The 16,567-nt window shown below is 50.0% G+C and overlaps 1 protein-coding gene across 1 annotated transcript in view; it reads left to right on the forward strand.

Annotated features, from left to right (window-relative positions):
• Positions 1–16,567, forward strand: part of LOC142249454 (vitellogenin-1-like) — a 141,626-nt gene that overhangs the window by 53,868 nt on the left and 71,191 nt on the right. Inside the window, exons 11-15 of the mRNA XM_075321114.1 lie at positions 791–1,009; positions 6,118–6,335; positions 9,065–9,162; positions 11,739–11,863; positions 11,946–12,053. Coding sequence (XP_075177229.1) covers positions 791–1,009; positions 6,118–6,335; positions 9,065–9,162; positions 11,739–11,863; positions 11,946–12,053 — 768 coding nt within the window. The remainder of the gene's footprint in view (positions 1–790; positions 1,010–6,117; positions 6,336–9,064; positions 9,163–11,738; positions 11,864–11,945; positions 12,054–16,567) is intronic.

A 16,567-nucleotide genomic window follows, 5' to 3' on the forward strand; every position in this document is an offset into this window, starting at 1 on the left:
CTCCATATAGTATAATGCACTCCATAGTCCTCCATATAGAATAATACCTCCCTATGGTCATCATATAATATAATGACCCCCAATAGTACTGCATATAATATAATGCACCCCATAGTCCTCCATCTAGTATATTGCACCCCCTATATTTCCCCATATAGTATAATGCACCCCATAGTGCTCCATATAGAATAATGCACACCACATAGTCCTTCATATAGTATAATGACCACCAATAGTCCTCCATATATTATAATGCACCCCCATAGTCATCTGTATAGTATTATGGCCACCAGTGTATTCCATGATTAACATTATAAACTAAATCTTCACCTCCCACCGTTCATCCGCTGCTCCGGTCTCCGTGGTGAGCGTTCTGCAGCTTTCCTCGTCTCGGCACAGGGGGCGCGTTGTTGTGACATCATCGAGCCCGTTGCACTGAGACATCAGTCGCAGAGGGAGAATGTTGAATGCCGATACAGTGTAACAGGCGGGGGGATCCATCAGCGGCACTGGCACAGGACCCTTTCGACTGACGGGAACCCAAGCGGCCGCTTTGTTTGCTGATATCGGTGGTACGCCACTGGGTCAGAGGGAAAACTTCTAGAGGGATTCTAGGATAGTGTTATGTAAATAGTAAACCTAGAAAATGAAAATTGAAAAAAAAAAGTAAAATATGTTTAACATAAAAAACTAGATTGAATGATTTCCGCTGACGCGTTCATCTGTATTCATTACATTGTCCTATAACTCACAATCGATATCAGGAACTTTCTGTATTCTTGTTTTTTAGCCTCTTTATGATCTCCTGTCTGAAGCAACGGAGGCTATGCACCAAGAACACATCATCCTCGCCCTGAAGTGTCTTGGAAATGCCGGACAAGTCGTTACTTTGAAACGAATCATGAAGTATATTCCGGGATTCTCGTCCTTGGCTTCCACCCTTTCACTGCCAGTCCAGACCGCTGCTGTAATGTCCTTGAAAATCATTGCAAAGAAGCATCCCACCAAGGTACACAAGCCCTACATACCGGCCGCCATAGGTCACGGAAACGAGCTGCTGACTGTTTTAGAGAAGGTTGAATTAGATGGACCTCGGTCTTTTTTCAACCTATGTAACTATATAACTATGTTCCTCAACCTTGTGGATGGGATTGATAGTAAAGTGTCAGTCTTTGCTGATGACACCAAACTATGTAGGATATTAAAAACTGACCTTGATAGTACAATATTACAAAATTATATGGATAAGATGTCAGAATGGGCAGACACTGGACAGAGGAGATTTAATGTTGATAAATGTAAAGTAATGCACCTAGGACGGAGTAATCCTATAGCTGCGTATACATTAAATGGAAGTAACCTCCGGACTACAGAACAGGAAAAAAATTTGGGGGATTCTGGGTACAAGTAACTGAGCAGCAGCACTCAATGTCAGGCAGCAGCTGCAAAAGCAAACAAGATTTTAGGATGTATAAAAAGAGAGATTTAATCCCGTGATCCCAACGTATTGTTACCCTTCTATAAATCACTTGTAAGGCCACATCTGGAATATGGGATCTAGCTTTTGGCTCCACATTTTAAAAAGGACATTCAGAAGTTAGAGTCAGTTCAAAGGCAGCAACTAGATTATTGCAAAGAATGGAGGCCGCCCGTATGATGAGTAATGGAGGCCGGCCCATATGATGAGGAATGGAGGTCGCCTGTATGGTGAGTAATGGAGGCCGCCCGTATGATGAGTAATGGAGGCTGCCTGTATGATGAGTAATATAGGCCACCCGTATGATGAGTAATGGAGGTCGCCCGTATCATGAGTAATGGAGGCTGCCTGTATGATAAGTAATGGAGGCTGCCTGTATGATGCGTAATGGAAGCCACCCGTATGATGAGTAATGGAGGCCGCCCTTATGATCAGTAATGGAGGTCGCCCATATAATGAGTAATGGAGGCCGCCCGTATGATGAGTAATGGAGGCCGTCCGTATGATGAGGAATGGAGGCCGCCCGTATGATGAGGAATGGAGGCCGCCCGTATGATGAGTAATGGAGGCCGCCCGTATGATGAGTAATGGAGGCCGCCCGTATGATGAGTAATGGAGGCCGCCCGTATGATGAGTAATGGAGGCTGCCCGTATGATGAGTAATGGAGGCTGCCCGTATGGGCTGGATGATTTAGGGCAGGGTCCTCTTTCCTCCTGTACCAGTCTGTTTTGTACTGTTAATGATTGTTGTACGTATACCCTCTTTCACTTGTAACGCGCCATGGAATAAATGGCGCTATAATAATAAATAATAATAATAATAAAAATGTCCTCAGTACACACAACATTGTCGGTTATACATGACTTAAAAACAAAAAATATAATTGGTGGCGGAAGGGTGAATAAGATGGATGGGGGTTTTTTCAACCTATGCAACTATGTCTTAGGCCTGAAACACACATCCGTGAAACACGTGCGTGTTTTGTCCGTTTCCGTATATACCGGAGACACGGCCAAACGTGCACCAATGTTATTTAATGTTTGAGGACACATGTGCGTTTTTCATTAAGGTCCGTGTGCGTGCTACGTTTGTGTCTCCGTTTTGCACGGAAGCATGTCCGTTTTCAGCACGCAACACGCAGCACGGACCCAATGAAAGTCAATGGGTCTGTGCGCACGTCCGAGTGACACGGACGCATCTCTATTTGCTCCCTGTACGTTTTGTGCTTTTTTCATGTGATGTCGGTCTTTTTTCTTTTTTTGTTTCGTTCTCTCCCTCAGTCCGTCGGTCTCTCTCTATGTCTGTCGGTCGGTCTCTCTGTGTTATCTGTCCCTCTCGCTGTCTGTCGGTCAGTTCCCCCCCTCTCTCATACTTACCGTTCCCCGATCCCCGGCGCGGCGCTGCACGGCTGTTATAAAAGCTCCGGCGGCTTTTACTATTTTGAAAAAGCCGGCCGCTCATTAATCAATCTTGTATTCCCTGCTTTCCCCGGCCACCGGTGCCTATGATTGGTTGCAGTGAGACACGCCCACATGCTGAGTGACAGGTGTCTGACTGCACCCAATCACAGCAGACGGTGGGCGTGTCACTATGGAGTATAGAAATAAATAAATAATTAAAAAAAAACGGCGTGCGGTCCCCCCCAAATTTAATACCAGCCAGATAAAGCCATACGGCTGAAGGCTGGTTTTCTCAGGATGGGGAGCCCCACGTTATGGGGAGCCCCCAGCCTAACAATATCAGTCAGCAGCCGCCCAGAATTGCCACATACATTATATGCGACAGTTCTGGGACTGTACCCGGCTCGTCCCGATTTGCCCTGGTGCGTTGGCAAATCGGGGTAATAAGGAGTTAATGGCAGCCCATAGCTGCCACTAAATCCTAGATTAATCATGTCAGGCGTCTCCCCGAGATTCCTTCCATGATTAATCTGTAAATTACAGTTAAAAAATACACCCCCCCGAAAAATCCTTTATTAGAAATAAAAAACACTAACAAAGTCCCTCATCACCAATTTATTAACCCCGACAAAGCCCTCCATGTCCGGCGTAATCCACGGACCTCCAGCGTCGCATCCAGCTCTGCTGCATGCAGGTGACAGGAGCAGCAGAAGACACCACCGCTCCTGTCACCTCCACGCAACAAATGAGGTGAGTATCGCGATCAGCTGAGCTGTCACTGAGGTTACCTGGATCCAGCGGTGGATCCAGCGGTGGCCGCGATTAACCTCAGTGACAGCTCAGCTAATCGCGCTACTCACCACAGTTGCTGCGTGGAGCTGACAGGAGCGGCGGTGAGTAGCGTGATCAGCTGAGCTGCCACTGAGGTTACCCACGGCCACCGCTGCATCCACCGCTGGATCCAGGTAACCTCAGTGACAGCTCAGCTGATCGCGCTATTGCCTTCATTAGCTGCATGGAGGTGACAGGAGCGGCGGTGTCTTCTGCTGCTCCTGTCAAGGGCATGCAGCAGAGCTGGATGCGACGCTGGAGGTCCGTGGATTACGCCGGACATGGAGGGCTTTGTCGGGGTTAATAAATTGGTGATGAGGGACTTTGTTAGTGTTTTTTATTTCTAATAAAGGATTTTTCAGGTGTGTGTGTTTTTTAACTGTAATTTACAGATTAATCATGGAAGGTATCTCGGGGAGACGCCTGACATGATTAATCTAGGACTTACTGTCCCAGAACAGTCGCATCTAATGTATGCGGCCATTCTGGGCGACTGCTGACTGATATTGTTAGGCTGGGGGGCTCCCCATAACGTGGGGCTCCCCATCCTGAGAATACCAGCCTTCAGCCGTATGGCTTTATCTGGCTGGTATTAAATTTGGGGGGGACCGCACGCCGGTTTTTTAAATTATTTATTTATTTCTCTACTCCGTAGTGACAAGCCTACCGGCTGCTGTGATTGGGTGCAGTGAGACACCTGTCACTCAGCGTGGGGGCGTGTCTCACTGCAACCAATCATAGGCGCCGGTGGGCGGGGAAAGCAGGGAATACGAGATTGTTTAATGAGCGGCCGGCTTTTTCAACTTAGAAAAAGCCGCCGGAGCAGTGTGAATGCCGTGCAGCGCCGGTGATCGGGGATCGGTGAGTATGAGAGAGGGGGGGACACTTCAGTCACTCGGGGGATTAGCGGTCACCGGTGAATCCTTCACAGGTGACCGCTAATCAGTACACGGCACACAGACAGAGCCGCGGCATGACAATGAAATCGGGTGAAGTTCACCCGAGTTCATTCTCATCGCACTACTCTGTCTGCTGTTTGCCGTCATGTATCAACGACATTGTGCATCACACACCACACGGAACATTTCACACGGACAACACACACACGTCAGTTTTTTCACTCACGCACACACGGACATTCCACACGCACATACGGCTAGCATACAGGATACACACGCAGGCCAAACATACCATAAAAACTGACCTAAAAAACGGAAAACGGACCCGAAAAACGGCCCGTTTTACACGGGCGTGGTTTTAACGGATGTGTGTTTTCGGCCTTAGGAGCACAGGTGGCCCCTTGGCGTCTGCATGAGACACATCAGACATTGATAGATGAAGATACTAAATGACACCAGGGACATCATAGACTCTAGAAAAAGTGTCATCAAACCAATCAACCCTATATACAGGGTGGTCCAAAAGTAGGTGGACAGCATGTGTAATAGGGTTATCAAACATGGTGTAAAGTGAAACTGACTCAGTTGCCCTTAGCAACCAATCAGATTCCACCTTTCATTTTCCAAAGAGTCTGTGAAGAGTGAAAAGTGGAATCTGATTGGTTGCTAAGGGCAACTGAGTCAGTTTCACTTTACACCATGTTTGGTACCCCTATTACACACACTGTCCACCTACTTTTGGACCACCCTGTATATATTCGGCCGCTAGACCCCATGTACAAACCCCATCACATAATGTCCCCTACAATAAGCATTATACAAATGGACACATATTCCTTGGCTTAATGTTTTCTTAAGGAATACACATACAGAAGGTCAGATTTAAAAAATGGGACCATTTTTAGGAATGATTGGTCAAAACGGAGACTTTGATTTCCTAAGATTTCAGATGAGGGATGAACAGTGAAGCCGTGACTTATTGGGTGACGTAACAACCTGCCGTGAGCCGTGGGAGAGCGAGTGCCGACACGGCTGGGACGCCACCGGCACCGGAGAGGTGTATACGTGCTTTTCGGTGTTGTCCGCTTGTGGCCAGGATGGCAGGGATTGGAGCGTGCAATGTTTGCTCATTTATCTCGTCTCCATGCAGATCCCGGCTCCTTTACATTTGTCTTTTTTAGTTTTTTAATCCCTTTACAGAGCAGAATACAGTGTGACTGTCCGATACAATTCATCGCAGCAGACTTTAGCTTAGAATCAGTTGATCTCATTCCTTCTACTCATTTTTCTTTGCCAGTGAAAGAAAATAAGTTCTAAGTCCCCGCTGTGCTGGAAACGAGCAGCCTCTGATCCGCTGCCACCCGTGGGCTCCGTCCTACTGCGCCCCGTGATAAATCCGGCCCACAGCATCTCACAAACAAATTAACTTGTTTCGATACATCTACTTGGTGAAATGTGTCCAACGCATGTTAAAGAAATCCTGTTTATTTTGACAATTCTTCCATTTAGGTTTCGGATATTTGCCTACAGTTGTATATGGACTCGCAGCAACACCCGGTAATCCGGATGCTCGCCGCGGGGCTCGTCATGAACAACAATCCTGCGGCTACTGTGGTGATGACCGTGGCCAAGTCTCTGATGAAAGAGACTGACATGAATGTGGGCAGCTTTGTGTATTATTTAATGAAGCGACAGAGTAAAAGTGTCACACCTGATCTTCAAGATGTGTAAGTTTGTCCCGAGGCGCTCAGCGGGTCTTATACTGTATCTCACATTTACCGGGGAGCGGCCGTTACATGTGACTAAGGAGAAATAAGATTCTGAGAAAGTGAAAAGTCAAAAGAAACTGCTTTATCATGAGTCTTAGATACTTTCTAAAGGGGGTGTTACACGCAGCGATAACGCTAGCGATATTGGCGGTGTAAGCCCCCGTCAGTTGTGCGTCATGGGCAAATCGCTGCCCATGGCGCACAACATCGTTAGGAGCCGTCACACGGGACTTACCTGCCCTGCGACGTCGCTGTGTCCGGTGAACCGCCTCCTTTCTAAGAGGGCGGTTTGTGCGGCGTCACAGCGACGTCACATGCAGCCGCCCAATAGAAGCAGAGGGGCGGAGATGAGCGGGACGTAACATCCCGCCCACCTCCTTCCTTCCGCATTCCCGGCGGCCGCAGGTAAGCTGCAGTTCGTCACTCCCGAGATGTCACACATAGCGATGTGTGCTGCCTCGGGAATGACGAAGAACCGGAGACCTCTACAATCAACGATATTTTGAAAATGAACGACGTGTCAACGATGGACGATAAGGTGAGTATTTTCCCTCGTTAACACTCACTCGTTGCTGTCACACGCAACGACGTCGCTAACGATGCCGGATGTGCGTCACGGAATCCGTGACCCCGGCGATATATCATTAGATACGTCGCTGCGTGTGACAGGGCCTTTATTCAATACTTCTTAAAAAGGTTTTAATATTTTTGAAAAAGCCATAAAGAATAGAAGACGTTCCGGCTATGGCCTAAGACACACGGCATGAAAATCGGAGCGAGTGGAATGCGATGTTTTATCGCATTCCACTTGGACCAATATTACTCTATGTCCCAGCACCCATGAGCGATTATTTTCTCAGCCCTAATCGAACCGAGAAAACAATTGCAGCATGCTGCGATTGTAATGCGAGTCTTGATTCTCTCACACCCATTCAAGTCTATGGTTAAGTCTATGGGGCGAGAGAAAATCGCACTGCACTCGCAGTACACCGGTGTACCGCGAGTGCAGTGCGAGAATGGTAATAGCCGGCAACGGTGGAGAGAGGGAGATAAATCCCTCCCTCCCCTCCTCAGCGCCGGCCCGCCCCTCCTCAGTGCCTCCCCTCCTCAGAGCCGGCCCACCCCCCGCAGCTGAGGTCCGATTGCATGATCGAACCTCAGTCACAGTGACACTCGCATGACACTCGGCCCCTGCTGTGCTGCCAGCGCAAGCCGAGTGTCATGCGAGGATTGCAGTAGATCCCCGTGTGGCCCCGGATATGTTTTGGCTGAACCCATTTTGCATAATTAAGTTTCCTGTTTATAGTTTCTACAAACTTTTAGACATCAATAGAGATCAGCACGAGGAGCATTCACTTCTAGGGTAGCAGAACACACAACAGGCTGCAACTTCCATCACAACCACTTGGCGGCCACCTATAGACAAATATAGCATAAACATCACTGACAGTGTTCATCTCATCATTCTCATCTTGGGGTTTCTTGAGCCAAAACAAAAGATAAAGAAGGACACATTTAGCATTTATCCTTCCACAGGATAATTTATATATATTGTTAGTGTCATGTTCGTTAATATCAACCAATGGGAATTTGATGACAACTTGGAAAATACCAAAAGTTGAGGCAGCCTTATAAACAGTGGCGTAAATAGAATTTGATGGGCCCCAATGCAACGTTCGATCTGGGCCTCACCAAATTTGGGCCATTGTAGCATTCAAAATTCTATAAAGACATATGAGTTGCTCCCCCCTCCCCTTCATTGTGTAGTAATGATCACCCATCCTGTACTAATGTCCCCCCATCCTGGTAAATATGTCCCCCATCCTGGTGTATGACCCCATCATGGCAAAATGCCTGTGTATGCGACTCTATCATGGCTCCATCCTGGTATATATTTCCCCATTATGGCCCATCCTGGTATATATGGCCCCATCCTGGTATATATGGCTCCATCATGTCCCCTTCCTGGTATATATGAAAATTTCATGCCTCCACTCTGGTATATAGCTCCATACTAGTATATGGCCACATCCTGGTATATAGCCCCATCCTGGAATATAGCCCCATCCTGATATATGTCCCCATCCTGGCCACATCCTGGTATATAGCCCCATCCTTGTATATAGCCCCATCCTGATATATGTCCCAATTATGTCCACATCCTGGTATATAGCCCCATTCTGGTTTATGTCCACATCCTGGTAATTATGATCCCCCCACATGCTGTACTCAGTTAAAGAAAAAATCTAAATTATTACACTCACCCTGTGTCCTCCTCCAACGCTGGCATGCTGGCAACTGACCAGCATGCAAACGGCGCAGCACATGATGTCACTGTCATGTGTGCCCACTTACAGTGCTGTCAGCATTGTCAGAATATTCGCTGCTCCCCATGCCCAGGATTATGGGTGTGGGGATCAGTGAATATTCAGAGCCTTCATTGGCGGCCAGCACATCGCAGTGCAGGGACCCGACAGGTCTCTGTGGAGCGATGTATTTCAGCTGGATGCGTGCCCTCGGACGCACATCCAGCTGAAACAGGTGCTGGGGTCATCGGGCCCCCTGCATCTCTGGGCCCGGTCGCAATCCCTGGCACCACGATCATTACTATCCTGCTTACAAACTACTTCTTTATTTGTACCTGAGTGGATAGTAGCTCTGCACTGATGACACGCTTGTATTAACAGGGCTGCGGTCTGCAACATGGCCGTCGAAATCCTGAAGTCCAAATATGAAGTGACAAGAAATGAATTTCGTGGTCGATTTCAGTATGACACATTTACAGGTAACAAAAAAAATCAGTAGATTTTGAAAAGCCTTTACTGATCTTCCTAAAAGGGAAGGTGTCATCAGGAACAGAAACCGTCTTCTGTTTAAGGCCTCTCTCACATGTCCGTGAAAAACCACGCACGTTTTTCACGGACGTGTCAAAGGTGCGTTTTGCCCTCCGTGAGCCGTGTTTATGGCTCACGTGTGTTCTCCGTGTGTTATCCGTGATAACACACGGAGAACGGGAACTTTCTGCTCACCTGTCCCTGGCTTCGCTGTCAGTGGTTCTGATCTTCGGTCTCCGGTCCTGCCGACTCCCCATTGCTGCTGCTTCCGGCCACAGTGAAGTGAATATGCAATGAGCATAATGAGCGGGAGTCGGAAGCAAGTGACAGCAGCGGCAGAGACAGCAGGGCTGGAGAAGGTGAGTAAAGTTTTTTTTATTATTTTCTCAAACACGTGTGTTTTCTTTATTATTTTCTCAAACAAGTGTGTTTTCTGCGGCGCGTGTCACACGGAACACCTCCGTGTGGTCCGTTTGCGTTCCATGTGACACCCGTGATGACGGAGAAAAACAGACATGTTGACGTGTGGAGCACACTAACACACGTATGCTCCACACGTGCACACGGTCCATCGCAGAACACGCATGTGAGCGCAGACCCATTGATTTTAATGGGTCTACGTGTGCCCGTGTCTCCGGTACATGAGAAAACTGACCTAACACGTACCGTAGGCACGTACGTGTGAAAGAGGCCTAAAGGGAATCTGTCGGTGGGATCCACCCTCCTAATCTGTCTGTAAGGGCCTGTAGGTTCACATGAAGCTCATTTACTTGTAAGAAAAACATGGGTTTATCTAGAATAAGACGTCGGTTCGCAGATATCAAGTGTCCTTTTAGTCAGCTTTCTCTGACCTGCTGCCCATATAGATGGCTGAGGAGGGTTGAGCCTACTGACAGATTGCTTAAAGCAACTTTTTGTGTTAAATATATCTTCTAAAAAACAATATTACCAATATTTTTTTCCTTATCAAATAATCAAAATTGCTGGACGAATCATCAACAATCTTTAATATGCAGACAATACAACATTGATAGCAACAATCATAGATGGAATGAAGAACGTATTACTGAGGTCAAGATGGAAAGCTCAAACATGGGACTATTAGGCTATGTCCGCACGTTGCGTAAATTCATGCAGTTACGCTGCGCTTTGCAGCGCAGCGTAACTGCATGCGTCCTGCGTCCCCTGCACAGTCTATGGAGATTGTGCAGGGGCCGTGCGCACGTGGCGTTTTAGTGCGCAGCGCTTCGGCTACTGCCGAAGCGCTGCGCAAAAAGAAGTGACATGTCACTTCTTCCGTGCGCTTTGCCGGCAGCTCCTGCTCTGTCTATGGCAGGAGCTGCAGGCAGAGCGCACGTTCTCGCCGGCACCATGCGCTTCAGAACGGAGCTTTTCAGCTGCGCTCTGAAGTGTACCTTTTACGGTGCTGGGCAGTACGCAACGTGCGCACATACCCTTAATCCATACAAAAAAGACAAAGATATTGACTACTACCAGGTGCGACTTGGACACGGGAGATGGACGACGATGAACTGGAAGTTGTAAAGGACTTCAATCTACTTGGATCAATCATCAGTCAAGATGCATCGATAACACCGGAAGTCAATAGGAGAATTGCTATGGACAAATCAACAATGAAGTCAATGGACAAGGCCCTCAAATTGAGAAACATTTCATTGGTGATGAAGACACAGCTCGTACATAGTCTAGTGTCAACTCGTACATAGTTTGGTCTTTTCTGTAGTCACATATGGATGTGAAACCTGGATAATGAAAAAACAAGACAGAAGACGAATCAACGTCTTCAAAATAGGATGTTATCAACAACATGGATGGCAAGAAGAGCAAACAAATCAATTGTGGAACAAATCAACCAGACATGTCACTCGAAGCAAAGATAACCAAGCTATGACTCGTCTACACATGATACGATGAGAGTAATCACTGGAGAAGGACATCATGGACGGAAGAATAGAAGGAACAAGGCAAAGAGGAAGACCAGCAACACGATAGCTTGATACTGTCAAGATAATGGCAGAGAAGACCCTGGTGGACCTATCTAGGCAGAGAAGACCCTGGTGGACCTATCTAGGCTGCACATGATCGATCTTCCTACAGAGCATTCATCAATCAGGTCACCATGGCTTGAAATCGAGCTGAAGGCCATTAAAAAAAATGTAGACTGGGGTGGCACTTTTTTAGGAAGAAAGTTAACCAAGGAAGAAAAACCTTCAGTTACTGTAGAATAAATAAACACTCTGGACTCTATATACTCATTCTGAATGGGTATATACGTCACCTTTATATATAGGGAGCCACTCCAATTGGACTTTTGCTGCAGATTTCTACCTGTATGAATGGAGGACTGTGAAATCTACCATTTTGTTCTCTAATTTGCTATAAGGTGAACTGTTAAGTGCAGAACTGACGGCTTTTCATTTATTTATGTTTATTGATTGTTTTTTTTGTTTCAATAACAAACTTTCCTTTTTGTTATTTATTTGTTTCTTTACTTTTCTGACCTCAGATTCCCTCATGTCTGGGATTGAAAGCACATTGAACATAATACACAACCCTGCTGACGTTCTTCCCATAGCCGCTCTCGGAAGACTCAAAACCTACTTCATGGGGGGCTTCACTGATCTGTTAGAGGTAAGAATCGTCTTTGTTCATCTACCAAGAGAAAAACCCATTATTTTGCGGCTGAATGTTTGCATTTCATTGTGACATATAGATTGGCTATCACGCCGAAGGACTTCAGGAATTATTAATGAACCGGCATTTGTTCTCCTCGCAAAGCGAACTTCAAAATCTGAAGAAAATTATGGAAATGCTCAGAAAGGTAAGAATGTTTCTCATAAATAATGTGGACTAAGCAGGACGACGCAAAATGTATCAAAATAAAATGTAACAGGGTTATCGCTCCTTCACCAGATGATGATGGATCAGGCTGGAGACCACCACTGAATACGGGATTGTGTCCTCTGTTCTTCTCCCATTCTTACCAATAATTTCACGGGAAGAGGTCTATGTGTCTGTAAGATGCAGTCACCTGTCTTTGCCTTAGCTATAGACTAAAGGGCCATTTACATGCTGCGACATCGTTAACGATATATCATCGGGGTCACGGTGTTTGTGACGCACATCCGGCGCCGGTAGCGACATCGCAGCCTGTGACAGGCAGGAGCAACCTTAAACGATCGCAAAAGAGACAAAAATCGTTGGTATATGAGAGGTCATTCATTTACCAAAAATCGTTGTCTCGTACGTAGCGATGTTGTTCCTCGTCCCTGCGGCATCACACATCGCTATGTGTGACACCACAGGAGCAACGAACATCTTCTTACCTGCGTCCACCGCCAATGAGGAAGGAAGGAGGTGGGCGACATGTTCCAGCCGCTCATCTCCGCCCCTCCTTTGCTATTGGACGGCTGCCGTGTGACGTCGCTGTGACACCGCACGAACCGCCCCCTTAGAAAGGAGGCGGTTCGCCGACCAGAGCGACATCACAGGGAAGTTAAGTCCGTGTGACGGGTGTTAGCGATGTTGTGCACCACGGGCAGCGATTTGCCCGTGATGCACAACCGACGGGGGCGGGTACGCTCGCTAGCGATATCGGAACTGATATCACAGCGTGTAAAGTACCCTTAAAGGATGGGGCAGAGTGCATGCAAATCAGCTCCATCCACTTAACTCCTCCTGGGACAAGGAACTGTGGCGCCCTGGACAAGCCAGGTCGTTACAGGTACTGCAACAACACACCCCACACCCCGAGATAGGCACATCAGTCACACACAAATCCTTGTTGCCTCCCTCCAGAGGCTGATGTCCACACCAGGTGGGGTGGAGCCAGGCGGTTGGCCCCACCCACTGAGGAGTTCACACTCCTGGAGGCGGGAAAGGAAGTCAGAAAAGTTAGGGAGAGTGAAGGAGAAGGACGGAAGTAGCAGTTGAGGAGCAATCTGACTGTGTCCGGGTCCGTGGCCCGGGCACCAAGAGCAAGGTTGGCAGACGGTGGTGGCCGTCTGCAGGAGAGGCCGATCGTCGCGGAACCGTAGGACCGGGGACGGGCGGTGGCCTGCCGGTACCGAACCGGGGAGCGAAGAGAAGCCAGCACAAACCGGCAGGGCCTACGGAACCCGACCAGGCTTGGAGTCGCCATTAAACCGGTCAAATCTGTTAGCGACTGGAACCTCCGGGGTTTCCTAGCAGCGGTCTTTTTCAGTGCAGCGCGTGAAAAAGACCCGATAGAAGGCAACCGTCCATCCGAGAAAGGGATATACAGCTACCACCACAGCTAGAATTCCCAGGGCCAGAGCCTGCGGGCAAAAGGGGCTCCTCCGGCACACATCCAAGCTGGGGAGCGGGTTACCGGTGGGAAGCCATCGGGACCAAAGACACACAACAGGTGCAGGGAAAGGCAGCCACCACCACCCGTCCGGGAGTAACCACCGCAGCCAGCTGCGGGACCCATCCATCCAGCCGTTTGTTTTACCGGAGACTCTGTATTCATCATTGGCTGAGTGATTACCACCGTGCTGTCAGGCACCGCGCTGCCCCCACGACCCTGCACCTCGCCAACCCTGCCTCCCCCGACACCTCACCGGGCCCCGGGACCACCAAATCCCCCTACCCACGGAGGGGAGAGAAACATCTCGGCTGCTCCCTGCCATCGCTCCCGGGATCCCCGTCCAGAGCAGCGGTGGTGTCCCAACCTCACCACAAACCGTGGGTGGCGTCACGGACCATACCCTCCAACCCCAAACCACACCTTTCACTCACGGGCGAGGAGCGCCGCTCGAGTCCCCGGATCCGGCCCACCGCTCGAACCACCGAGCAGCGGCGAGCAAGCAGCAGCCCAGAGCCGGACCCGAGCGCGGTGAGCACAGCGGCCCCCCTCCCCGCCCGCGACAACTTGGCGTCACGAACAGGATCTTACCGTTCTACCGGCTGGTAGAAGTGCGCCTTGTGTCCCGCCGGAGGTGTCCGGCCGAAAAATTTCAGAAGCCGCCATCTTGGGCGCGAAGATCTTCCCGCTCGAGCGTCTTCTCGAGCAATGGAGGCGCGAAAGCCGAAACTCCGCCCCTGTAGAGGAGGTGCCGGAAAAAAGACTAAGGGGGATGGATGGCGTCCGGCCGCATGTAAACCGCGGCTATAAAAGCAGGGACGCCAGGACTCTGCGGCCATATATTTGGTTCCTGGAAGGTACCGCTGCCAACATGTCCGCCCCGTCCAGCTACGCAGAGACGGAGCCGGTGCCCGAAACAGCGGCATGGCTCAGGGCCCGAACTGCGGGGATCTGCCAGCGCTACCAGAATCAGATCTGCTTTCTGATGGAGCAGTGGACCGCGGAGGTGGAGGAGGTAGCTGCGGTCACCCGGGTGTACGGGATGGAGGCCATGATGGAGGAGCTGGTGAGTGACCCACGCCCCTGTGTCCCTGAGGGACCGGCCGCTGCGGCTTAGGGACCCGGTCTGCCCCTGGCCCCCATACTGCCTCCGTCTTCCCTGCCCGCGCGCCCCGCCGCTGCTGGTCCGTCTGGCTTGCGCCCCCTCGTAGCGGTAGCCAAAAGAGTGGCGAGCCCGGAGACTGTGGCAGCTGGCGGCAACCCGCCTGGCGCAGGAACGGATGATAGTGACTCCGGACCTGATACAGAGCCAGTTTCAGAGTCCGAGGAAGCGGGTGAAAACCTTCGCCACGACGGTGGACCGGTAGTTTTCTATAGCCCGCGCACCGGTGGAAATGGATACCGTGCGCCCCTTTCCCAACAGGCCTGCCACCGCATGTTTGAAATATTGGTAGCGGAGGGTGAGGCCACCTCAGCAGAAGAGTCGGAGTAAGGCAGCGGTCCCTCCGTTGCACAATTGTCCCCGTTGGGACCATCAGCACCGTTATGTGAGTAAATGAAAAGTAATCAACCGAACTGTAACCTGATTGTCAACCGTGATTGAACCGGCCGTTGCCGGCAACTAGTCCCCGTAGGGACCTTTTGCAACCGTGCGTAAGGAACTGCTTACGGACAAGCCCGAGAACTTGCAGGGCAACCACAAACTTGTGGAATGTAAATAAATGTTGGCTTAATTCCGTGACCGCCTCCGGAGAGGCTGATTTGGAGGATGGGCCTGGAGGAAAGAGATGGCCCAGGCCCGCCACTACTGTAACCGGTGGCGATCCTCCGGGGGTCAGGGGTTCCCCATGGACGTGGGTCCCCTGAAGTGACCGTAGGGTATGAAATACCGTACCCGTACCCGCTCGGGCAGCTTGGTTCTGGACTGGGGTCAAGGAGTGCTGCCCACTTCTTAGGGGCAGCATCAGGGCCAGGTTGTTTGGGTGGGAGAGAGCGGGAGCCGTATGTTTTAATAAAAATGACTACCGTTAGCAATGTTTAAGTACCGTGCCTCCCGTAAGGGAAGATTGATAAAAATGCTTATGTTTGAATGTTTACATGTTTTCTACCATTTTCTACAGTTAACAAAAATAAAACCGGTGATGGACGGGCAGCCCGCGGACGGTCTGCATTTAACTAAGGGGGAATGTGGCGCCCTGGACAAGCCAGGTTGTCACAGGTACTGCAACAACACACCCCACACCCCGAGATAGGCACATCAGTCACACACAAATCCTTGTTGCCTCCCTCCAGGGGCTGATATCTACACCAGGTGGGGCGGAGCCAGGCGGTTGGCCCCACCCACAGAGGAGTTCACAGTCCTGGAGGCGGGAAAGGAAGTCAGAAAAGTTAGGGAGAGTGAAGGAGAAGGAGGGAAGTAGCAGTTGAGGAGCAATCTGACCGTGTCCGGGTACGTGGCCCGGGCACCAAGAGCAAGGTTGGCAGATGGTGGTGGCCGTCTGCAGGAGAGGCCGATCGACGCGGAACCGTAGGACCGGGGACGGGCGGTGGCCTGCCGGTACCGAACCGGGGAGCGAAGAGAAGCCAGCACAAACCAGCAGGGCCTACGGACCCCGACCAGGCTTGGAGTTGCCGTTAAACCGGTCAAATCCGTTAGCGACTGGAACCTCCGGGGTTTCCTAGCAGCAAAGACCCGATAGAAGGCAACCGTCCAAACCGAGAAAGGGAAATACAGCTACCGCCACAGCTAGAATTCCCAGGGCCAGAGCCTGCCGGCAAAAGGTGCTCCTCCGGCACACATCCAAGCTGGGGAGCAGGTTACCGGTGGGAAGCCATCGGGACCGAAGACACACAACAGGTGCAGGGAAAGGCAGCCACCACCACCCGTCCGGGAGTAACCACCGCAGCCGGCTGCGGGACCCATTCATCCAGCCGTTTGTTTTACCGGAGACTCTGTATTCATCATTGGCTGAGTATCACCGTGCCGTCAGGCACCGCGCTGTCCCCAC

Source organism: Anomaloglossus baeobatrachus, chromosome 8 (assembly GCF_048569485.1).
Source record: "Anomaloglossus baeobatrachus isolate aAnoBae1 chromosome 8, aAnoBae1.hap1, whole genome shotgun sequence".
Classification (NCBI taxonomy): domain Eukaryota; kingdom Metazoa; phylum Chordata; class Amphibia; order Anura; family Aromobatidae; genus Anomaloglossus; species Anomaloglossus baeobatrachus.